Genomic DNA, 23,526 nt, shown 5'->3' with positions numbered 1-23,526 from the left:
ACTGATGAGCCGTCGGTCCAAAGTTTCCGAGTTGCGATTTTCTTCACTTTGAGACTCTGGATCTTCAGACAGTTGCGGCTTTCTTGCCCCAGAGGGAAGGAGCGCCTACACGGTTTGCTTGATATGCTGTTGAAGCAGCAACAATGTAACTGCTGGCGGCGCAAAGAAGCCAAAGATAAAATATAATTTTCCACAAGTCGGCGACCTGCTGCCCGCGCAACTGTGACTCGACTCCACGATAGTGTTTAACGAAGGGTTCGCGTGTCCCGTCGAGAGCAACCGTTGAGACGCAAGTGAGTCAACTTAAACGGGAACACGAGAGTGAGGAAGAGGCAAACAAAGAGAAACGCAGTCGCAAACGGCAGGTCAAGCGGCAAGAACGAAAATAGAAAGGTGGGCGTCGGCCTATCCAAATTTTGGCATCCACTGGAGCGCCGGCGCAAGACACGCGCAGTCGCAAGACAGGCCAGTCAGCACGCGGCGCTGAAGATGAGCGATGGCGGAAAATGAGGAGTGAACCGTTCTGATTTATGCACACGCAAAATAAGGCATGTGGAGAGTTCTTCCTTTACGTTGGGGCTGGCAAAAGAACTCGAAACACGGTCAGCGGCTAACCTAACTCAGCACTGAACAAGACACCACGGGGTCAACGGTTGGAGAACCCCCTTCTTGCCGCGCCGGCCAGTCGGCGGTCCGTAAAGAGTTTGAGAAAAAGCGCAGCGATCTGGTCGCGAAGCATGGCCAGAAATTGCGGCATACTCGCTTGGACTGGTGCTTGTTTGACTGGAGAAGGCGGAACAGAGGGATGGATTTTGGTTCTGTGAACCAGAAAGCTACATTCGAAACAAGGCTGGCGTGAGCATATTCTGTTTGAGAAAATATCTCTCAAAGAAGCACTCCGTACGCCGCCTTTAGTCAACGCCCAGCACTTGCTGTAAAGATGGACACGTGTCGGTCTCCGTAGAACCGAGCAACGCAGCAGAGCTCCAGTTGTCATGCCTCTGTCTCGTACGAGTGGCTGGGGAATCTCTCGGAAAATGCAGTGTGTGCAGTCATGTGCCCACGCATAAAACTGGCGCACCTGGCCACCAGATCCCTGGAGCTTCTGTATAGTCTAGAGGGAGCGTACGCTTCGCGCTAATGACACAACACAAGCGAGTGGTTCACCAGAAGGAAGGACTCTCCTGTGGGCTCTGGGACTTACCAAGAAACAGGCTGTGAAAACCACAGTGCCCGCAAACAACGGCTCCCAGGAGCTTTCTCATGCCTGCGTACGCTGCATCACCCACCGCATTTGCAAACAGGTAAAACTGGTCCCACCACACTGGATTGCCCGTTTCAGAAGCATGCACTTCCCCCGCTCCGATGTCTACAATACATTTTATGGCTCTTTCCAGCGAACACGCGTCGTTAGGGGTCTTCTTCAGATCGTTGTACGGCACCGCGTTGTGTCAATGAGTGCTTTTAAAGTCTTTTCTCTTCGCCAAGCTCCAGAAGTCAGCTCCGCCTCTCGCCGCCCTCAACTGTCGGGTTTCTGACTATTGGAAAGCCCATTCCTCGTTTTGCGCAAGCGACTGAGGCGGCCGCCTCGTCAAATAGCAGTTTAATATTATCTGGAGTAGCAATTCCTGTCGCAGGGACGGCCTCACCCCGCTGTGGTTCAGAAAAATGTCACCATTTCCTGTTTCATTGGTCACAAGTTTGCTTTTAGATCGGAGGTCCTCGCCACTCGCAGAGTGAATCGCTATTTATGTGTGGAATTGGCAATACCATGAGTCAGCTGGAGCGAATAAAGCGAACTACTCTCTTTTCCGAAGATGATGGCCTTGCGAAATCATGAAGTCCACTCGACAGTCAAGGTCTGAGATGGGCTATTCTAGTCAATCATTCGTTCTGTAAATGTCCGGTCAGTGGCAGAGTCGATAGCAAACCCGTCAAACGACCGGGGACGACCTCTACATCCCAAAGCCCCTCGGTGCTGACGACTGTGCTCGAGGGTCATTGCTTCTCTCGAGATGTCGACTGCAAACCGCAATCGAATCCTCTTCTCAACCTTTGTGTAATTAATTCGTCTCTACTTTGGTGGGCTCTTCCTCGTCGTTCATATCATGGGAGATCAGCCTTTGTTTACATCTTTAGTTTGTTTGGCATCGGAGACCAGGTACGCGCCGAGATACACAACTGGATCCGAAGACACCTTGTTGTGATTTGTGCCTCACAAATTTATGTCTGAAGATGCTAGTTCGCGAGTGGTTCTGCTACTCTTTTTTCATTACCCAGTGACACGTTGTGTATATATCTGTGATTCGAAAACAGCCAGGCCACGCCTGATACAATGTTTTTATTCAATTCGCGTGCCAATGGGGCAACATCGCATTGTCAACTGTCTGCTTATAACTGCAACATTTTGTAGGCTATGGCCTACTGCGGAGGCCGGGCCGTGGCCATCAGGGATCCTTGATTACCCAGACACTGGTCGCTGGCGGGGCCATGCGCTTGGCCTCAACGAGGGTAGCGCTACAGATTACAACCCCATCCCACGTGTGGATCGCGCGCAGAGTACCCTAACGGAACCTTTTTTGAAGCATGACAAGAAGAAAGGGAATGGTGCAAAGGCACAACATCCTCCATTGCCGGTGGAACAGAAACCTGTGCTCGATACTCCCAACGAGAAAAGCAAGCTAGTCCCTGAGTTGCGGCGCACCTGCTCACAAGTTCCGTTCACAGAGGAGCATATGTGTGCGAGAAAGGTTGTGAAACAGAAGTCCTACTCATGCCCGTCCGATTTCTTCCCAGAAGTCTGCGTCGAAGTAGAGCGACAGGTGGTTGTTGATTGCAAGAAACTGGCGACAAGGGAAATCGAGTTTGAGTGCCCGACAATGACTTCCAAGACAATCTGTTACAAAGTTCCTCGGACAGTTCCATCGATCTGCACACGGGAGATCTCTAAATTCTCCAGGCGGCCTTGCCCGAGGAAAGTGAAAGAATATGATTGTCGTACTAAGACAGTTCAAGTTCAGGACACCTGTCCACGAAACATGGCCGAAGAAGTTCCTTATCCCTGTGAAAAAGTTCAGAGCCGATTGGAATGTGATGTTCAGTTCCGAGTCGAAGCCGCTACCTGCACCCGCGAAATCGATGTGCCTATCACGTACGAATATGAGGCAACCGAGACACAACGACATTGCAGGGTAGTGAAGAAGCTGCTGAAGAAAACATGTTCAAAGCGTGTGATGGTAGAGGAGACGTATCCATGCCCGAAAAAAGTTCTCAGGCCCAAATGTGAGCTAGTGACAGAGGATCGAGCCAAAACGTGTACACAAACCAGAATCAAGACTGAGTCGTACCCGTGCCAAAACGTGGTGGTAGAACGAAGGCAAAGCAACTGCACGCGTTTGGCAACGAAGAAAGAAGAGAAGCCGCAGATCTGTCGTGGTCAAAACGACAAAAACTGCAAAGAATCAGTATCGGAAACCGCCGTGGAGACTTATTCTTGTGAAAAGAATATCCCCGTACGTCGTAATCTGTTCGCGTGTTTCGTAACTGTAATGATGCTTTGTTCGGCGGGAAACTGGGTAAAGAGCTTCCGAAAAGCGTCTCTTTCGTTCTCACCGTGGTGTTCATGTCTGAGTGTCTCATGAGGTGGTCTGGCGATGACGAAAATGAGCGAAGGCAAAATTTCGGGTGGGGATGGTGTCCCCTGAAAACAGGCTGCCCGTCTCTATGGGCGTACCTGGACGCTGCTTGGGTGCACTACCTCAGCGCCACTTTTAGCCTTTTTCCGATCCTTTTTCTGGTGATGTGTGAAGTCAGCGCATGAGAGTTTGGCCTATGACTAACCACTGGTGTAAGAAGACGTAGAATGCGTAGAACTGTACTCCCGAAAACTGCAGCAGTGCACCTGTCGAACGAACGCGGGCGCTTCAGGTGTTGCATGGAAATATAATTCAGCTTTCCAATCTGCTAATGTGTTTGCTCAGGTCGTGGTCGCATCGAGCTGTGAACGGGACGTTCCGTACGAAGCGTTTTTCCCCTGTTCGGAACAGGTTGTTGTTGAAAAATGCATGATGGCTGAAGAGACGATCCCTGAAACCTGCACGCGTCAAGTCGCTCGAGACGAAGACTACGCATGTGAGGAAGTCGCTGAGGTGGAGGAATGCGAGGACACTGCAAAGAAAGCCAAGAGGACGGGAGTGCGCCGAGTCGATACCCGTAAAGAGCTATACGATTGCGACAAGCCAGTCTCAGCGGAAAAGTGCACGGAAATTTTTGACACGGTTCCGACGACGTGTGTATCCTCAGTGATGAAAACTGTGGACCAACCATGTACGAGAGACGAACTCCAAGAGACTTGCGAAGTTGTCGAGAAAGTTGTAGAGGGAACATGCATCGAAGAGGAGACGGTCAAGGAACAATATGCGTGCCCGCTGGTGCAGTTTGAAGAGGTAAGCGAGCTACAAGAATAACGCCTGTCTGCTGGGCGTTGCGTAGGCATGTAATCTTATTGAAGGGCTTTTTTAGGAAAATTCGTGTTAAAATCTACGTGAGGAGACATGTTGGCTGGGATACATATCGTACCTGGCAGCTGCCTCGAATCTGCGTGGTATTCGACGTTCTGTCCGTTCGTCTAAGTTCCGCTCACTTGCGTGACAACTGGGCTCTGTTGAACTGGTGCGTTATCAGGGAGCAGCGTCATTGGTTCCTCTTTCCCGTATGACTAATACCGAGACGAATTCTGCCCTGTCGGCTTCTCATCTGCTGCAGAAGTGCCTCACAGTGCAACACTGGGAACGAGGGAAATGCACCGAGACAATCGAAGAAGAAGTGGATGGGAAGTGCACTCAGATTGTACCCGCTATCGAGTGCAATCCATCAACAACGGCAGCCAACCGAACATGTTTCAGTGAGTTCGAGGAGAATGTCAGCTATCCATGTTACTCGCTTCAGTACAGAGAAGAGTGCCAAGAATACGCCTCTACAGCCGATGAAACAAAGCAAGAGAACAGGTAGTTCCCCCCTGTGTACCCGCGACAAGCTGAAGTTCGCTCCGGCTTGACGGCGCGTGGCCACCCATTACTGTCGGTGGCAATCGACCCCCGTATTGTGGCGAACGGTGTTCGGCCCTCACCCTCTGAGGGATCGAATAGTCATTTTTGAATGGGAGACATGCGCATGATTTGTCGTTTTTACAATTCAGTTCCTGTTAACGCATGCATTGGTGGCCGTATCAGTGACAAGGCCTAGTACACTGCGACTACGGTGATTTGCCCGAGCAATGCGACGGCATTTATACGGGAGTTACCACGACCCAATTTCCGCTGGCTGAAAAAGGCTAAGACCCGGCGATAGAGAACACCTGCACCATAGAGGGAGGAACGTGAATATGCCACACACACACACATGCGCAACGCTAGTTGTGACCACAAAACGAGACAAAACGATTATTCTTTTAGTGGCAAATCCGAAAACAGAACGAATGCTAAGCAAGTCTGTTCAACCATCACTCTCCTGAGTGGCGGCAGCAGGCACTTTCGTGATCTGCTCTCCAACAGGCAAAGCAACGAACAAACCTTCACGGAGAGAAATAGAAGCGACATACGGAAAAATTTACAACAGCCTAATGTGACGGGCATGCCGCACATAGAAGAGTTACCAAGAGTTTCGAATGGCCACTCTACACAGACACACCAATCATGGCAGAACGGACTCTGAGGTCGTTCCTGGAAGAAAACACGACGCCCCTTTTTTGGGGAGGCAACAGCCAACACAAAACTTAGCAATTAATCCACAGCTGATTATACAGATGTAAAGTCTCCAGGGTGCTACCGCACGAGGACAGGTCAGTCATGACCTGCGAGTTCCCTCGCGCAAGTTCATACCCACGTCATTTTTAATCTCAGCTGATTTGCATTGCTCACTACGTACTGTAGCCTGCCGCAGTGTAAAACCGGAGATGCCGCCTGGGGTACAGGGAAATTCAGAAGCGACACTCTGATAAGTGGAAACTCGAGAATTGTTTCGCCTTTGGACCAAAAGCTTCTAGACCTCGAGGAGACCATTATGTTGGGCGTATGGACCCGAATCCAGCAGTATTCTTCTCTTGCTCATTAGCTTCGACGTCTTCCCAAATCTGTCGTTATTTAATTGTTCTCAAGTGACTTCTTCATTCCCAGGGGTCACTTCGAGGACATGGTCTTCAGAGACTTCGACGATTGCAGCACAGCCACGCCCTCTTTCGAAGATTCTTTCCTCAACTCGTCCTTCGAAGCCTGCTTTTTTAGGCCCTCTTTCGACTCTTGCCTCTTCAGTCCCTCTTTCGATGCCTGCGCCTTGAGTCCCTCTTTCGATGTCAGCTTCTTCACACTCTCTTTCGAAGGCAACTTCTTCAGCCCCTCCTTCGATGCCAGCTTCTTCACACTCTCTTTCGAAGGCAACTTCTTCAGCCCCTCCTTCGATGCCAGCTTCTTCACACTCTCTTTCGAAGGCAACTTCTTCAGCCCCTCCTTCGATGCCAGCTTCTTCACACTCTCTTTCGAAGGCAACTTGTTCACTCCTTCCTTCGACGGCAACTTCTTCACTACCTCTTTCGGAGGCAACTTCTTCACTACCTCTTTCGGAGGCAACTTCTTCACTACCTCTTTCGAAGGCAACTTCTTCACTACCTCTTTCGAAGGCAACTTCTTCACTACCTCTTTCGAAGGCAACTTCGTCAGCCCCGCATTCGGTGAGTCCTTATGTAGCCGCTCTTGAGCCGTGTCACCGACTACTTTCGTGTCGGATCCAGCTTTGGCAGGCGACATGTTTTCAAGCGACTTCTTAGCCACCAGTGCCTTCGGCATCTCCTTTGCCGATCCCGCCTCCTCTGCAGCAGTTGCGTTCGGCGCAGCATTTGCGCTGCTCTCCGATTTCCATTCCCCACCGAGGACATCCTTCACTATCGGTGTCCCCTTGGAAGCATCAGCCGCCCCAGGCACTTCCGCGGAGGCCGCCGTCTTCTCTGGCACGCCCACGGGCACCTGCGAAGCCTTCGCTACTGCCTCAGCCTTCGGCACCAGCGGAGCCTTTGGAGCATCCTTCGGCACTGGACCAAGCTTAGGAGCGACCTTCGCTACTGGTTCTGCCTTCGGCGCGTCCGTCGCTTCCGGCGCAGCCTTTGGCGCATCCTTCGGCACCAGCGGAGCCTTCACGACATTCTTCGGTAGTGGGGCAAGCTTAGGAGCGGCCTTCGCTCCTGGTTCTGCCTTCGGCGCATCCGTCGTCTCAGCAGCCTTAGGTGCATCAGGTGTCTCCGCAGCCTTCGGCGCGTCCGCCGCTTCGGGCGCAGCCTTTGGCGCATCCTTCGGCACCACCGGAGCCTTTGGGGCCTCCTTCGCTACGGGGACAAGCTTGGAAGCCGCCTCCTTCGGCACCAGCGGAGCCGCTGCGGGTGATGGCACATGTTTGTCTTCCGAGTCAGCCATCTTCTTTTCAGTGTCCTCTGCCGCCTTTTCAACGGCTTCGGCGCTCGTTTCCGCTGCTGGCGCTCCGAAAATGTTGTAGAAAAACCCTGCTAAGCCGCTGGACACACTCCGCTGTGGGGCGAGCTCGGCGTCTACTGCGGTGACCGCTCCCGGTGTTTTTTCATCCTTCTTCTCCTCGACAGTCGCACTTGTTTTTGCGTTGTGGCTACTGTCCATTGTCGGAGCCTTCGGAGCATCCTTCGGCACCAGCGGAGCCTTTGGCGCCTCCTTCGGCACCAGCGGAGCCTTTGGGGCGTCCTTCGGTACGGGGGCAACCTTGACAGCCGCCTCCTTCGGCACCAGCGGAGCCTTCGGCGCCTCCTTCGGCACTATCGGAGCCTTTGGGGCCTCCTTCGCTACTGGCGGAGTCTTCGGGGCCTCCTTTGCTACTGCCACAGCCTTTGGGGCCTCCTTCGCTCCGGGGACAACCTTGGCATCCGCCTCCTTCGCGGCAGCCTCCTCAGGAACAGCCTTCGCTACCGCCTCAGCCTTCGGCACCAGCGGAGCCTTCACGACATTCTTCGGTAGTGGGGCAAGCTTAGGAGCGGCCTTCGCTCCTGGTTCTGCCTTCGGCGCATCCGTCGTCTCAGCAGCCTTAGGTGCATCAGGTGTCTCCGCAGCCTTCGGCGCGTCCGCCGCTTCGGGCGCAGCCTTTGGCGCATCCTTCGGCGCCAGCGGAGCCTTTGGGGCCTCCTTCGCTACGGGGGCAACCTTGGCAGCCGCCTCCTTCGGCACCAGCGGAGCCTTTGGCGCCTCCGTCGGCTCCAGCGGAGCCTTCGGCGCCTCCTTCGGCACTATCGGAGCCTTTGGGGCCTCCTTCGCTACTGGCGGAGACTTCGGGGCCTCCTTTGCTACTGCCACAGCCTTTGGGGCCTCCTTCGCTCCGGGGACAACCTTGGCATCCGCCTCCTTCGCGGCAGCCTCCTCAGGAACAGCCTTCGCTACCGCCTCAGCCTTCGGCGCCAGCGGAGCCTTCACGACATTCTTCGGTAGTGGGGCAAGCTTAGGAGCGGCATTCGCTCCTGGTTCTGCCTTCGGCGCATCCGTCGTCTCAGCAGCCTTAGGTGCATCAGGTGTCTCCGCAGCCTTCGGCGCGTCCGCCGCTTCGGGCGCAGCCTTTGGCGCATCCTTCGGCACCACCGGAGCCTTTGGGGCCTCCTTCGCTACGGGGACAAGCTTGGAAGCCGCCTCCTTCGGCACCAGCGGAGCCGCTGCGGGTGATGGCACATGTTTGTCTTCCGAGTCAGCCATCTTCTTTTCAGTGTCCTCTGCCGCCTTTTCAACGGCTTCGGCGCTCGTTTCCGCTGCTGGCGCTCCGAAAATGTTGTAGAAAAACCCTGCTAAGCCGCTGGACACACTCCGCTGTGGGGCGAGCTCGGCGTCTACTGCGGTGACCGCTCCCGGTGTTTTTTCATCCTTCTTCTCCTCGACAGCCGCACTTGTTTTTGCGTTGTGGCTACTGTCCATTGTCGGAGCCTTTGGAGCATCCTTCGGCACCAGCGGAGCCTTTGGCGCCTCCTTCGGCACCAGCGGAGCCTTCGGCGCCTCCTTCGGCACCAGCGGAGCCTTCGGCGCCTCCTTCGGCACCAGCGGAGCCTTTGGGGCCTCCTTCGCTACGGGGGCAACCTTGGCAGCCGCCTCCTTCGGCACCAGCGGAGCCTTTGGGGCCTCCTCCGCTACGGGGGCAACCTTGGCGTCGGCCTCCTTCGCGGCAGCCTCCTCAGGAACAGCCTTCGCTACCGTCTCAGCCTTCGGCACCAGCGGAGCCTTTGGGGCCTCCTTCGCTACTGGCGGAGTCTTCGGGGCCTCCTTTGCTACTGCCACAGCCTTTGGGGCCTCCTTTGCTACTGGCACAGCCTTCGGGGCATCCTTCGCTCCGGGGACAACCTTGGCATCCGCGTCCTTCGCGGCAGCCTCCTCAGGAACAGCCTTCGCTACTGCCTCAGCCTTCGGCACCAGCGGAGCCTTTAGTGCATCCTTCGGCACCAGCGGAGCCTTTGGGGGCTCCTTCCCTACTAGCGGAGCCTTCGGGGCCTCCTTGGCTACTGGAGGAGCCTTTGGGGCCTCCTTCGCTACGGGGACAACCTTGGCATCCGCCTCCTTCGCGGCAGCGTCCTCAGGAACAGCCTTCTCTACCGCCTCAGCCTTCGGCACCAGCGGAGCCTTTGGGGCCTCCTTCGCTACTGGCGGAGTCTTCGGGGCCTCCTTTGCTACTGCCACAGCCTTTGGGGCCTCCTTCGCTCCGGGGACAACCTTGGCATCCGCCTCCTTCGCGGCAGCCTCCTCAGGAACAGCCTTCGCTACCGCCTCATCCTTCGGCACCAGCGGAGCCTTCGCGACATTCTTCGGTAGTGGGGCAAGCTTAGGAGCTACCTTCGCTCCTGGTTCTGCCTTCGGCGCGTCCGTCGCTGCGGGCGCAGTCTTTGGCGCATCCTTCGGCACCAGCGGAGTCTTCGGCGCCTCCTTTACTACTGGCACGGCCTTTGGGGCCTCCTTCGCTACGGGGACCACCTTGGCAGCCGCCTCCTTCGCGGCAGCCTCCTCAGGAACAGCCTTCGCTACTGCCTCAGCCTTCGGCACCAGCGGAGCCGTTAGTGCATCCTTCGGCACCAGCGGAGCCTTTGGGGGCTCCTGCCCTACTAGCGGAGCCTTCGGGGCCTCCTTTGCTACTGGCGGAGTCTTCAGGGCCTCCTTTGCTACTGGCACAGCCTTTGGGGCCTCCTTCGCTCCGGGGACAACCTTGGCATCCGCCTCCTTCGCGGCAGCCTCCTCAGGAACAGCCTTCGCTACCGCCTCAGCCTTCGGCACCAGCGGAGCCTTCACGACATTCTTCGGTAGTGGGGCAAGCTTAGGAGCGGCCTTCGCTCCTGGTTCTGCCTTCGGCGCGTCCGTCGCTTCGGGCGCAGCCTTTGGCGCATCCTTCGGCGCCAGCGGAGCCTTTGGAGCCTCCTTCGCTACGGGGGCAACCTTAGCAGCCGCTTCCTTCGGCACCAGCGGAGCCGTTGGCGCATGCTTCGGCACCAGCGGAGCCTTCGGCGCCTCCTTCGCTCCGGGGACAACCTTGGCATCCGCCTCCTTCGCGGCAGCCTCCTCAGGAACAGCCTTCGCTACCGCCTCAGCCTTCGGCACCAGCGGAGCCTTCACGACATTCTTCGGTAGTGGGGCAAGCTTAGGAGCGGCCTTCGCTCCTGGTTCTGCCTTCGGCGCATCCGTCGTCTCAGCAGCCTTAGGTGCATCAGGTGTCTCCGCAGCCTTCGGCGCGTCCGCCGCTTCGGGCGCAGCCTTTGGCGCATCCTTCGGCACCACCGGAGCCTTTGGGGCCTCCTTCGCTACGGGGACAACCTTGGAAGCCGCCTCCTTCGGCACCAGCGGAGCCGCTGCGGGTGATGGCACATGTTTGTCTTCCGAGTCAGCCATCTTCTTTTCAGTGTCCTCTGCCGCCTTTTCAACGGCTTCGGCGCTCGTTTCCGCTGCTGGCGCTCCGAAAATGTTGTAGAAAAACCCTGCTAAGCCGCTGGACACACTCCGCTGTGGGGCGAGCTCGGCGTCTACTGCGGTGACCGCTCCCGGTGTTTTTTCATCCTTCTTCTCCTCGACAGTTGCACTTGTTTTTTCGTTGTGGCTACTGTCCATTGTCGGAGTCTTCGGAGCTGGGGCCTTTTTCTCAGCAGCTGGTTTCGCCAGCAACCCCATCTTTGGAACCAGTGCCTTTGCGGCAGGGCCAGTCGTTACCGGGGCCTTCGCGGTCGCAGGCTGCTTGTTTTCTGTTGAGGCCAAAGACGCTTCTCTCTGGGGCTCTCCAGATTCAGCGCTTTGTGCAGCACGTTTTCCTTCAGCCGGCTCTTCCACGTCCCTCTCAGCATCGGCCACAGCCGGGTTCTCGCCTCCCGAGACAGGCTTGGGCGTGGGCACCTTCGGCTCAGCCGCTACTTTTGCCGCCGGAGTTTTCGGTGCATCCGTCGACATCGATGGAGGGGGTGCGGCAGCCTGTTCCTCAGGGGCCTTAAGAGCGTTTTTCGCTTCGGGATCAGCCTGAGGTTCCTCCGTCTGCAGCGTGCCATGTGGAGCGACGATGTGTCCACGCGCACCCTCCTCAGGCGCAGCCTGCGCATCGCTGGTTGGGTTGGCTGGGCTGGTTGAGGCGGAAGTCGCGGTTTCCAGCGGCGGTCGAACCAGGTGTTTCTCAAGAGAGGCATCCCCGCTTCCTGGTTTCGCGGCTCCATCGGGTTGTACCTCACGGCTGGCGTTCGGCGTGGCGTCTGGGCGCTGAGGCTTCTGACGAGTCGCCGGCTCGCCGGAGTTTTTTTCCACGATGGAGAGAGGCCTCGGGGACGCGGAGCCGAAACCCAGTGGTGGCCGCCGCTGAGCACCTGGCGCAGCTGCCTTGCTTGAAGACGCAGCTGAGACCACGCCTTTCGACACAGGATCCTGAGGTGCCCGCGCATCGACGCCCGAAGAACCCGAGCCGCCGCCTCCCGATTGGGCCTCTTTGGCGTTCGTTTGTTCTGTGCGCTCCTTGCCGCTCCCTTGCCGCTGAAGGCTCAGAAGCTGCTGCAATTGCTCTTCGGTAAAACTCGCGAAGCCGCCAAGGGGGCCAAGCTGGACCGGCGCTTCGGCCTCCGCCAGGGTCTCTGGCCGCGCAGCTTCCCCTTCCGACCCCCCGGCCTTCAAACCGGCTTCACCTTCGTTGACCAGTTGCGTCACCAAGCCAATGCACGCCTCCGCAAGCTCCTCGTTGGCTGCGTCAGTCGCTTCCTTTTGGCCCACATTCTTCGTCAAGGAGTGAAGTAAGTCAATGATGTGCTTTACTCGGCTCTGCATGGAGACGACCGCTTCCTGAAGACGCAAGTTCTCATCTTTCAGACTTTCGTTTTCCTTCACAAACTGCTCCTGGACTCGACGATACTGCTCTTTGGTCTCCTCCAGTTGATGCCAAATGGCGAGGGACCTGGTGCTGCACTGACCGGCGCTTTCACCGCCAACGTTACGCGCACCTGCTTGGACACCCGCGTCAGTGATAGCAGGCAAACACTCGCGCGTGCCTGAGGGCGCGTGAGCAACGGCTCGAGCGACTCCTGCATCCCCGGCGTTAAACGGCACTCCTGAAGTGGAACTTCCCGCTCGTGGGGGGAAGGACCAAGTGGCCACAGACGCGTTTGCAAGAGTCGAGTCCTCGCGAGCCGCACGCCCCACAGAGTGCGCTCCCCAAGACTGCACCGTCTCTGGTTTCGCGGGTGCCGCAGGCTCTCCTGCACGCTCGTTGGCTGCTTCCGACGCGCCAGCTTTGGCCACTGAAGACCAGTCGAGTTCCTCTTTCCCCTCAGCTGAGACGGTCAGCTGACCCTCCAGTTCCTCTTGAGCCCCTGCCCTGACTTCCAGCTTCTCGCATGCACGTTCAGAAGGCAGTTTTTTCTCCTCCACTCCTGGGGCTTTTCTGTGACTGGCTCTCGTCTCTTCACCTTCGCGGCTGGCCCGGGGGCGTTGCTCCTTAGCTGGGCGTTCCACGTCGGTCGATTTTTTCCCCTGCTGGTCCCCGTTCCTGCCTGCAAAGACCGCTGCCGGCACGAGCACCACGCTAGGCACCGAGCCGACGGGGAAGGCATTCACCGGCACGTGCGTCATCATAGGGTGCGGGACGGAGGCAAGTCGTTCTTGATACGTGTTCACAGGGTCCGCGAAGCTGCCGTATCGGAACGCCGTCCTAGACTGAGACGGAGACACCGTGAGAGACGCTGGCTCGCGGCTCCGCGGTTCGGAGGGCAATGGTTGGCGACCGCGCTGTCCAAAAAGAGCTGAGAGCGGCCCCGCACAGCACCGGCAGCCATCGGCGATTTTCTGACTTCGTGTCGTGCTCAAATCAATCAACGCGTCGGCAGCCAGGCTCACGGGAATTTCAATGCCTTCTTCGGCGCGTCGGGTCACGGAAGTTGTCGTACGCTGGCTACTGTTCGCAGCGGAACGGAAACCCCTCAGCTGCACGACTCTTTCGCCTACCGGTGTTGAAGTGCGATTGCTCGGTTCAACAAGCATGTGCTCAACCACTCCCCTCGGCGGCACTGCCACGGAAGAAAACATGCCGTAGGGATACCCCCACGGCGACATGGTGGCCCCAGTCGGAGGCACGCCCGCGTTCGACACATACATGTTCCCCAGGGAGCCGGTCATGGCGGACGCCCCAGCGCCGACTTGAGACCCGGTCGGTTTCACGGACGTGGTCCCAGCCGCAATGTTCACACGCTGGCTTTGGATCGCTTCAGCTCGAGAAAGGTCGAGTCGCGGGATGGCGCTGCCGTGAACTGGGGCCATCTGCGTGGACGCCGTGAGGTGAACAGACGGCGGCGAAGATGTGTCGCGAGCTTCGCGCGGGACTTCACCTGCTGACGCACGTTGGGGCGAGATCCGAAGCGGATCTTGCGCACCCCTTTCCACTGGCGGGAGGCCAGCGCGGTCGGAAGGAGGGAGGAAACTCATCGCCTTTCCGCTAGGAGGACGCGGACTAGAAAGCTGGCTGCAGATTCAGGCACTCGAAAGGCCGGCTGCGTCGACACCCTTCGCCAGGCGCTGTCCACTGTTTTTTCAGAAACAGGTCGCAAGTTCCCCGGCAAAAGAAGGCTCGTAACGGGGGCAAGAATCTGAATTTTTCTGTGGTGTTTCGACGAGTACTGCTTGTGCAGTCTTTTCGGTTGACCTTCCGCGAGCAGATCACTACTGTGCGTCAAGCAGAATCAGCGAAGCTAGCGCCGTCTGCCTTAATTTTGAGGAAATTGAGATTTGACAATGGACGTTTACCGCACGGTTAGATATATTGAAACGGCAATATGCGCAAGTCGTACGGCTCGAAACTGTGGCCCAGTCTTGCGCCCCTATCGTATATCTAGTCCAGCGGGGGTCTTTCGTGCTGGTCCGAAAAGCTGGCGTACCACGTCGTTTTGGCAGCCTCTAAATTGGGGGTGATACGCGCCACAGAAAACACACTCGACACCACGACGGAACAGCAAGGCCTTGAAAGCGCTTCGTGAACGAAAGAATTTGACGCTCGCTCTCTACACATCCACAGCACCACTCAACGCGTTTTTGAGTCCGCGACGCCGGCAGCCCGCACTAGCAGCCACGGCAGCAAGCAAGCGGGAGACAGATCTCCGAGAGAAAGCGAAACGACACTTTTTAGCTGGATGCAGGTGGACGCATAGCTCAGCAGTCTCTCTGAGAGGGACTGTGTGAACATTTTTCGGAAGTAGTAGCAACTTGTTGGAGCGTTGAAACACTGTAAGCTGACGCCCCCTCTCTCCCAGCAGCCCGCTGTGGTTGGCCCACGCGTCACGAGAGTGCTTACTCGGTGGTGCGCGTCCCAGCCACTGCCACATGGCGTTTCTTGTTCTCATTTTCACTCTCCCCGTAAGGGGTCTCCTGCTAGACTCAAACTGATATATCGCGGCTTCGTCTGTGGGGGGATCGGGCCGTGTGACGATCAGGCACATTTATTTTGCGTCTTGTCGATCGGCGCTTGCTCCATCGAAGCGATAGATGAATGGACGGCAACTCCTAGGAAAAGTTTCAGAGCCGAGGAGATAGCGGAGCCAGGCTCCCGCGAGGAGACCCGAGAGCATATGAGCTTCTCGACGCCGCGGTTGCTCACAGTGTGCTTTTCAAGGAAGCCCCCACGTCCAGTGACAACTTTTTCTGTTGAACACGCCTATACATTTGCAGTAAGACCAGGCTGATTAATATGCGTGTTGAGTTCCTGTAGACACCAGCACGGGAAGAGCCACGCGATGTGGCGCGGATGTGCGGCAGAAAACCAGAATGCCGAGCCTCTTCCCACCTCTCATACGGCAAGGACAGAAGGACTCTAAAGAGATATCTTGGGTCTCTCAGGAGCCAGATACCGTCTCGGTCAACAGGTTTTTCCTTTTGCTGAGTGCACGAGCAGAGGAAACGGGCTCGCTTGTCTATTCTGACGCACTCAGAACGCACTGGTCGTATCCGTCCACATGAACAGCTCCACGTGGACGATTCGTTCGAGCGTCAAAGTGATTGACCCCCGCAGCTGTTCAAGATGCAGATCGCTAGCGTTTAACATCGAGGACGAGCCGTGAGGAAGGCCACACGGGCTACTTTCACCTTGCTTTAGGTTACTCGGTTGCACTTTTGTTTCCCATAATACAGGGTGCCGAGTCGCTCGTAGGGCAGCAACACTTCCGTCACTTGCGGTAACGTTCTCCGCAGACGATGCGTGGACCATCTCTATCTTTCGTGTACGTGGAAACAGCTGATTCCTGCTGCGTTTAGAGGTTGCTGCGGAAAACCGCAGGTTGCCTGCTCTTCTGTGGGAGCCTTGAACAGAGCGGTACCAGGCAGGAAACATTGCCCTTCGCGTTCCAGTATGCCAGGAGGCACGCCGCAGCTTCGAGTAATGAGCTACCGTTGCACAGCACAGCCGTACCAGTATCAATTTTGAACATTTGAGGATGAAGCAGCGAAAACAGCGAGAAATGTTGTTGTGTTCGTGGGAGACCTATGTCGCAAGGCGCACTCTGTACCGAGTGCGCTCGACACGGTAGTTGTAGGAAGTTGGAATGCCGTGTTTTGTCTGTTAAAGGAAACCACTACAGGAGACCACCTCGGGAAAGCACACTGAGTTTACACGCTGGCCGACTTTCCATGGGAGGGCCGTTCTTTTTTTTGTGCTTTTTCAGCGAGCACGAAGGCTTGGCGAACGGCGATGGGGCGCTGATGGACCCGTACTTTCTTTTTTCATTTTCTTGCAGTGGAAACTCACGGATTCGGACGTTCTACTTTAACGTAGATGGGTCCGTCCACCCTGTGCATTCAGGGGAATCACGATTGTCAGCACGAGGGCGGTAGTTCTCGGTAGCCAAGGTACAACGGCTACACAACCATTACGAGTTGCGCATTTGCTTGGACATGTGGTGCAGAAGAACTTTGTGCTGTGAACATACACGCGACATGGACAGTTGGATGAATCAGTAGCCCAAGTTTCCATTCAGCCATTTTAAACTGCGGAATGATTTGTGGCAAGACGCGGCTCGCAACTGGAGCGCGTGTGGTGGGAAACGATTTCAAATTAGATCAAAGACCCATCGACGGCAAACAAAGATAGGTGAGGGGCGGTAAACGCCGAGCGCAACTGCGTGGAGCCAGGCTAGAAAGGGAACTTAACAAAGAAAGGATGTCATCACGGGAAACGTTCGTGGATGGTCTCACATTTCGCTCGGGGACACGCTTTCTGGAAAACGTGCCGCGCTACATCTCGAGCACCAGTGCAGTCCCGCGATCGTTTTCCTCCTCACCCCTGTGTGCGCTTCTCGGGCAGAAACACTCCCGCTTCTTTCCTCGTGATACGAAACACCGGAATGCTCCTTACTGATGTAGAGTAGACTCAGCGAGGCGATCTCGCCTGGTAGGCATGGAGCTGTTGCGCTAGAGACATGCCTTCACGGCAGTCGCCAAAGTGCTGTCCTTGTCACTCATTCACATCACCCCTTTGTTGAACGCTCTTTGACGATCTGCCGCTCTACGAACTGGAGATCGCTGGGATTGTTTCTACCCAGAATGTGCAAGGAAGGGTGCCTGCGCGCGTGAAGGTAGCACGACTAAAACTGCTTGGCCACGAATTGAAAAGAGGAAGTCGATACCCCTCTAGACCTTTCCATTCCCCCTGATGTATGTGGTTTCCACGTACTTCACTTCCGTTTTTATTTCGTTCCCCGGCCGACGTCGCTAGTTCACGACACGGCACACCGAGAAAAACTCGGCGTCTCACGCTCCACGCTCGGCCCTCCCTCGTCCTATTTCCCGAATGCCGGAGTGCATTTGAGCCACTGGTCCGCCTCCGTGCTTGCGACCGAACTGTCGAACCTCACTCCTCACTTCTTTTTTATCCATTTACTTCGCAGCCATCAAAGTGTGCGGACCCGCCCGCCGCTTCCAAGCATGACCTCACGGTTTCTCGAAACACAAGTCGACGTTCTCGCTCTCTTGGTCCCTCCTCCGTCCTTCCCCAAACAGGAGCGTTTCCATGCATACATTACTTTGAGTCAGTCCTCGTCTTTGTCAGCCCGCTCCAGAGTCCGTCCACAAAACGGTAAGTTCGGGAACAGACTCACAAGTTTTTGCCTTAGACGCGAAGCGCATAGCGGAAAAGCGTGCCGAGCCTGTTCTGGTCCCTGTCTGCATGCGCCTGTCGAATCCAGAGCCCTCGGTCATCTGTAACTCCGCGCAGCTAATTCCATCAGCTTGCCTCGTATCCTTCTCTTTCAAAATCTCCCTTTTCGTATGCAAAATCGCAAGACACAGTTTCACACGTCAGTCCTTCACAGGCATGCTTACGCAGGACCGTTTGACACAGCGTGAATGCCGAGTTTTCGCGGGTCTCTATCGATCTGTCCGTGTCGACTTGCGGTCCGTCAAATTAAAAGGATTTCTTTGCGACTTCAGGGTCTCTTCCAAAAGTTACACTGCTGACAAGACACGACCTGCCTCCCGGTTGTGTCGGGCCTCGCCTGTCGGTTTGTTTGATTGCTCGCGACTGGGAACTCGGTCACTTTCTCCGCAAGAGTCGCGTTCTTCCTGTCGTCTTCAAACATATTTCAAACGGGTACTTCTCGTTTCCCCTTCTCTCCTGCAACTGGACCTCTCTTCGTTCCGTCGATATTCATCTCGTCCCAGGGGTTCTCCATGTCTTCGCCTCTCTCTGCTGTGTTTCTCGTGGCGCGCGTGAATATCGATCTGTTGCCAGTCTCTGCTTAGGCCTTCCGTTTTTCGCCTTCCTGTGTGGGCACATCTCTGACAAGAAGCTGCAACAGACCTAGCGAACCAAGTCTGTGTTTTCCCTTCCGTTGCGACTTTCTCCTCGTCTCCTTTCCAGTGCCCCGTGGGGCTCCTGCGGCTCACCCGCTGTCCGAGTGTGTCGCGTGCCAAAGAACGCTCACTCTTTTCCTTCCGCGTCGTCGCTAGCGCCTCCCCATGGCTGCATCGTCTTCGGAGAAGCCGTCCGGAAAGACAGGAACGCAGAAGATGAGTACCGGTCCGCAAAAAAGGGAGATGAAAAAACGGTCGGCGAACGGCTCAAATGCCCAGGCAGAACCCGCGCCATCTCCCCCCGTCGCGTCTCCGTCATGGGCACAGAGCGGATGGCAGACTCTCGTTGCGTCTCCTGCTGCACAGCTGCGAGTAAGCCTCCGGACGGGGTGTTGACCTGTCTCCAGACCCGCTTCTCTGCGCTTTCCAGGAAAGGCCTCCAGGCACCCGCGGGCATGCGCTTCACACGGAACTGCCTATGGATGCTCAAAGTGCCTGTCTATCGCTTGATCAGTCTGGGCTCTGCTTTCGTCGCCTGTGGCTGCGTCATCTCTCGCGTGCCTTCTCCGTTCCATTCGCTTCCTTTCAGCACTCTGCCCACCGCTATTTGCGAGCTGACGTGGTTCCCTTCGAAGCGTGCGTCTCGCTCGTCTTCTTCGCATACTGCGTCCTCGCCCTCCTGAGCTTGAAAGGTTTGTCCCTCCTTTGCGGAGACACGCGAGACAGCGAGGCCTGGGTCCGCAGTCACACCAAGCAGCGATCGATACAGACACAGGCCTCGCACGCTGCACTTGCATGGACCACACGGAGGCGGCGAAGTTGCTCAGGTGGAATTGCTTCCAGTGCAGGCGCATTACTCCTCTGCATTTTTCGCCCTTGCCTCGTATTCTCCTCGATCTCTGCGTGAACCGCTAGACCCAGAGCCGCTGTATCCGTCGACTCGCTTTGCACATATCGGTAGCCCGCATGTTTCAGTGCCATTTTGTGTGCATTTCGCTCTCTGCAAGGATAGTTCCCTGTGCTAGGCGCACGTGCATGTGTAGGCTCGAGCGTGCGTTCCCCTATACAAATAGATATGTTCATCTCTGCATGCAAGTGTGTGTGTTGCGTCAAGATCAAATGGCATGGCGGCCTGGCGTCTGCATTTCGTGTTTGACCGACTGGGGACGGTTTCCTGGTGCTTGAGCGAGCGCAGCTCTGTGCATGTCTTTTGCTTGTCGCGGCGCAGTCGTCAGAGGGCTCCTATCCGGCGGCAGGGGCCAGCGCGGGCGCGGCGGCGGCCGGCGCGTGGTGCTCCTCGGTCCCAGCGGGAGTGGGAAAACGAGTCTCTTTCTGCTTCTTCGAAACGGCCGAGTCACGGAAACAGTGCCGTCGATGCAGGTGAGAAATTCCCTCAGCAACGCTACAGAAAGTCCCATTTCCACTCCCTCTGGCTGGGGCCCACCTTTTTCGAAAAGCGAGTGAACACAGGAGACACTTCCATCGCTTCTTCCCAACCGAGACGCGCGCTTTCCTGGCACGAGAAGGCTGCAGGACGCGTCAAACAGGAGTTCCCATACGTCTGCTTGGGTGTCGTCCTTTGCGGTGTCTCGCCCCGCATTTGGTGTTGCTGTCCTTCACCTGTTCCTGCCGCTACCGCATGCGCGGCTGTGTCGCTGGGGGGTGCCTGCAGGAAAACAGCGACACGGTCTCGGTCTTCCCCACCAGCGCCGCCGACGAGGACGCCGCAGGGCACGTGAGTCCGCGCGAAGGCTGCGAGGGGAGCGAGGCGGACCGGTTGGCTGCAAAGATTGACCTCGTCGATTTCCCTGGACATGCGCGGCTGCAAGGCCTCGCGAAGCCGTTCATCGACGAGGCCGCAGCTCTCCTTTTCTTCGTCGACGCCGCCGACAAAGCGGCTCTGAAAGTTGCCGCGGAGTAAGTCCACGCCTCACAGACTCCGTGGTTTCTCGCGATGCCCACACAGCGCCGTTTGTCCAGACAGAGCGCCTATTTTCGGGGCTTTCCCTGTCTCTGTTGACCTCGCTTCCTTCCCTTCTACCGGATTGAGGATTCGCGTTCCTGCGAGGCCTCTGGCCACTCCAATCGGCGCTTCCCTGTTTCCGCTCCACTGGCTCTTTTCGCCCCTGCGACGCATCGCCTCTCCGTGCCTCCGCGCTCCACACCCTGCGTGCTTCTTCTGACTCTGTTTCTGCGGCGGGCCCTCTGCAGCGTCCCTCGTTTTTTTCTGCCTTGGTTCCGTTCTCTGGAACACCTCTCAGGCGGTCGCTTCGTTTTTGTTTCACGTCCATTCCTCTCTAGGCAACTGTACGAGTTGTTTGCCGACCCGAGCCTTCACCGGCGGCAAACGCCTCTTCTGCTGGTGGTAAACAAGACAGATTTGCCGGATGCGCGGACGCAGGAATCGGTTGTCGAAGACATCGAGAGGGAAATGTAAGCCGAAGAAAGAAAGGTGTCGATCCACCACGAGCCTGGTTTTTTGGTCGGTCTCCTCGGGGAAAAGAGCAGGGATCTTCTGAGGCTCCCAAAGGCGGCGCCTGTCTTGCCAGCCATCGCCCGCGCGACTCTCAACTCTCAACTGCACTGCCTTTTTCTCCTCTTTGCGCCTCCGTCCCTTGTTCGTTCTTCTCCCTTGCTGCCTGCCTTTTTTTCGCTCTTCCCCTGCGCCGTGGCTTTCATTCGTGGCGCCCCCTGTCGTCTTTCGCGTCTCAAACAGCGAGCGGAGCCGGGCGTCCCGCGCAGCGATGCTCGAGGGAGAGGACGATGGGACCAATTTCATCGGCGTGGAGGGCGACGCATTCAAAATTCTCTCTCACGTGCCGAGTCCAGTGGTAAGATCGGCCCGCCGTCTTCATTTCAAATCAACTGTCCGTGTATGTGTATCTGATTTTATATCTGTATCTGTATCTGTTGTCGCCTTGTGTGCTCGGTGATGGAGTTTGTTGTGCAGGGATCTCGCGGTTTTTATGTCTGCCTGGTCCGCTTCACGTGTATGTTTGTTTTCGTGCGCATTTCGGCGTAGACACGTCGAGTTGGTCGAGTTGTCGTTTGTCGAGCGATCCTCCATATGGCCATCTCCTCTAGCCTTATGATGGTGCATGCTCTCTTGCGTATTTTCTTTGTCTCGTTCTCGGGAGCTCTGTCTCTCTATCGACGTTCTGCGCCGCACGATGCACACCTGCGTGAGGGCCTTTCTCGCGCGGAAAAGCGATCGCCTCTGGACTGTCCCGGCTCCTGCAAACGTTCTCCGTTTTGTCTGGGCCTGTGTGGGTTCAGGCGATTTGCAGCTGCTCGGTGAAGAACGACGAAACTGCGGAAGTTCGAGATTTCCTTCTGGGCCTTTTCCCCCCAAACTAAACCTCGGAAGAACCATTCTGTTGCTAGAACTTCTTTCCTGTCAGGAGGCACTCTCCATCGTGCACGTGAGGTCCAAGACGAGAACGTCTCATTTTTGGCCGTTTCCATTCTTCCGCCTCTCGACAGAGATGCGACAGTGCCTGCAAATATATAATATAAAATATATAAGGTATTGTATATATCGCTTTATCTGTCGACTGATCTATGAGTCTCGGTGCGGATTCCCCGCATCCTCACTCTCTTTTTCTCCAATTGTCAGACTCTCCTGTTCCCTCTCTTCTGTCTTGGGCCGCCGTCCACTGCGTAGTATTGTCGCTGTGCCTGTGTCGATCTGTTTTCTATCTGGGCGTCGCTGTACCGACTTCTCCGTAGGTCTCTCTTCTCCCCCCTTTTTCTGTTCAGTTTCTCTTCGTAAAACTGCCTGTCCCTGGATGTCTTTGACTAGGCTTCACACACACACGTTCGTACATATATACTTTTCACATCTACACGTAATGCTTAGGTACAGACGTTATTCGTCTCGCATCTACTGCATATCCTGTGCACGTATTACTTCTCTATCATCTTCGTACTTCGTACTGTAAATAGGTACAATACGTGTATTGAATTGATACACTCGCATGCCGGCTGCATGCGCCAACCGTTCCGGAGCATCTTGGTTAAAAAACTCCAGTGAATCGCGCTTTCGTCTCGCTCTTCTCATACGCAAAGCACAAACGCTTTGAAATCACGCACGCTGGGGCGGCCTCTATATGGGCCAGTCTTCTCATCGGCGAGCTTGCTGTGTTCCGCCGCTTTTCACCCCGTTGAATGCAAGGGCAAGAGAGGCGGGGCCCAGTGAAGTCGCGCGCTTGGAGAAAGCCGGACTCCTCGGCTTGTCAGCCAATTTTGGACATCAACGGTAATAGTTTATAAATAGATGACAAAAATTATGGAAAACTCTTTACACCTAGTTATTTTGTGAAAAAATCGTGCGCTTCCCTACAGAACACCAATACAGCCCTTTTAGGAAAAAGAGGGAACACCTGATGGAGCAAACTCGAGCATACTCGCCGACCTACACACAGATGTCACAAGGTATATAGATGCATATAAACAAATACATTTATATATATATATATATATATGTGTATATATGGTTATGGAAATGTGCAGAATGCGTGCTCTAGATATATGGCTGTTCGGATGAACAAAGCGAGTGGGGTATTTCCGGACCTCTGAGCAAGAGACCATGGGAACGACAACGAATGAGGTCTTATGTATACATGTGTAAGTTTAACTGTATGCAAGTAAACTATAGTATATATATATATATATATATTTATATCTTTTTCCTGGCTGGTGTGAAGACGGCGGGTGGGTGCGTTTTGACTCGGACTCCGTCATTTCGGCGCTTCGAGTCTCTCAGAGTCAGGTTGACGCCATTCGTTTCCATCGCTATGGAGCTCGGAAAATCGCACTTTGTCGGAAGTGCGGATTTACGCCTCTGCATGAAGGTTCCGGGAGGGAACGAAAACAAAGGGGAAATCTGAGAGAGACCAAGCAGCCCTCAGTCCGCGACGACAAACACCGGACAAGACCACTGCATCCACCTGCGTGTGCATGCAAATACATTAAAGACACAGCTATGCATCTTTTCACACGTGCGCACGCGCATATACAGACGCCGACCGAAAACTTGTAAACAAATTGTAAGCCTCTCGTCGCGGGAGTTCCGCTAGGTCAGAAAGGCACGACCGAGACCGAAAACTCCCGTGGGAGCCTCCGCAGCCCTGGTCAGTTAACTAACGAGACAGGCGGTTGATACAAAAGAACGAAACCGGCAACCTTGAGATGAAAGTTAGAGAGA

General features: G+C 55.8%; 3 protein-coding genes across 3 annotated transcripts; 2 read left to right on the top strand and 1 right to left on the bottom strand.

Annotated features, from left to right (window-relative positions):
• Positions 1 to 2,360: 2,360 nt before the first annotated feature.
• NCLIV_040620 (conserved hypothetical protein) lies at positions 2,361 to 5,010 on the top strand (the record flags this gene model as incomplete). The annotated part of the gene is made up of 3 exons (XM_003880972.1): positions 2,361 to 3,512; positions 3,981 to 4,445; positions 4,765 to 5,010. The coding sequence occupies 3 exons, from the start codon at positions 2,361 to 2,363 to the stop codon at positions 5,008 to 5,010; spliced, it is 1,863 nt and encodes a 620-aa protein (XP_003881021.1).
• Positions 5,011 to 6,176: 1,166 nt separating this feature from the next.
• NCLIV_040610 (virulent strain associated lipoprotein, related) lies at positions 6,177 to 13,970 on the bottom strand (the record flags this gene model as incomplete). Its single annotated transcript, XM_003880971.1, has 1 exon — positions 6,177 to 13,970. The coding sequence occupies one exon, from the start codon at positions 13,968 to 13,970 to the stop codon at positions 6,177 to 6,179; it is 7,794 nt and encodes a 2,597-aa protein (XP_003881020.1).
• Positions 13,971 to 18,485: 4,515 nt separating this feature from the next.
• NCLIV_040600 (hypothetical protein) lies at positions 18,486 to 21,677 on the top strand (the record flags this gene model as incomplete). The annotated part of the gene is made up of 7 exons (XM_003880970.1): positions 18,486 to 18,692; positions 18,910 to 19,012; positions 19,549 to 19,700; positions 19,993 to 20,237; positions 20,622 to 20,753; positions 21,037 to 21,151; positions 21,597 to 21,677. The coding sequence occupies 7 exons, from the start codon at positions 18,486 to 18,488 to the stop codon at positions 21,675 to 21,677; spliced, it is 1,035 nt and encodes a 344-aa protein (XP_003881019.1).
• Between the last annotated feature and the right edge of the window lie 1,849 nt (positions 21,678 to 23,526).

Source organism: Neospora caninum, chromosome IX (genome assembly GCF_000208865.1).
Source record: "Neospora caninum Liverpool complete genome, chromosome IX".
Taxonomy (NCBI): domain Eukaryota; phylum Apicomplexa; class Conoidasida; order Eucoccidiorida; family Sarcocystidae; genus Neospora; species Neospora caninum.
This window is presented reverse-complemented; position numbering and strand designations above follow the sequence as displayed.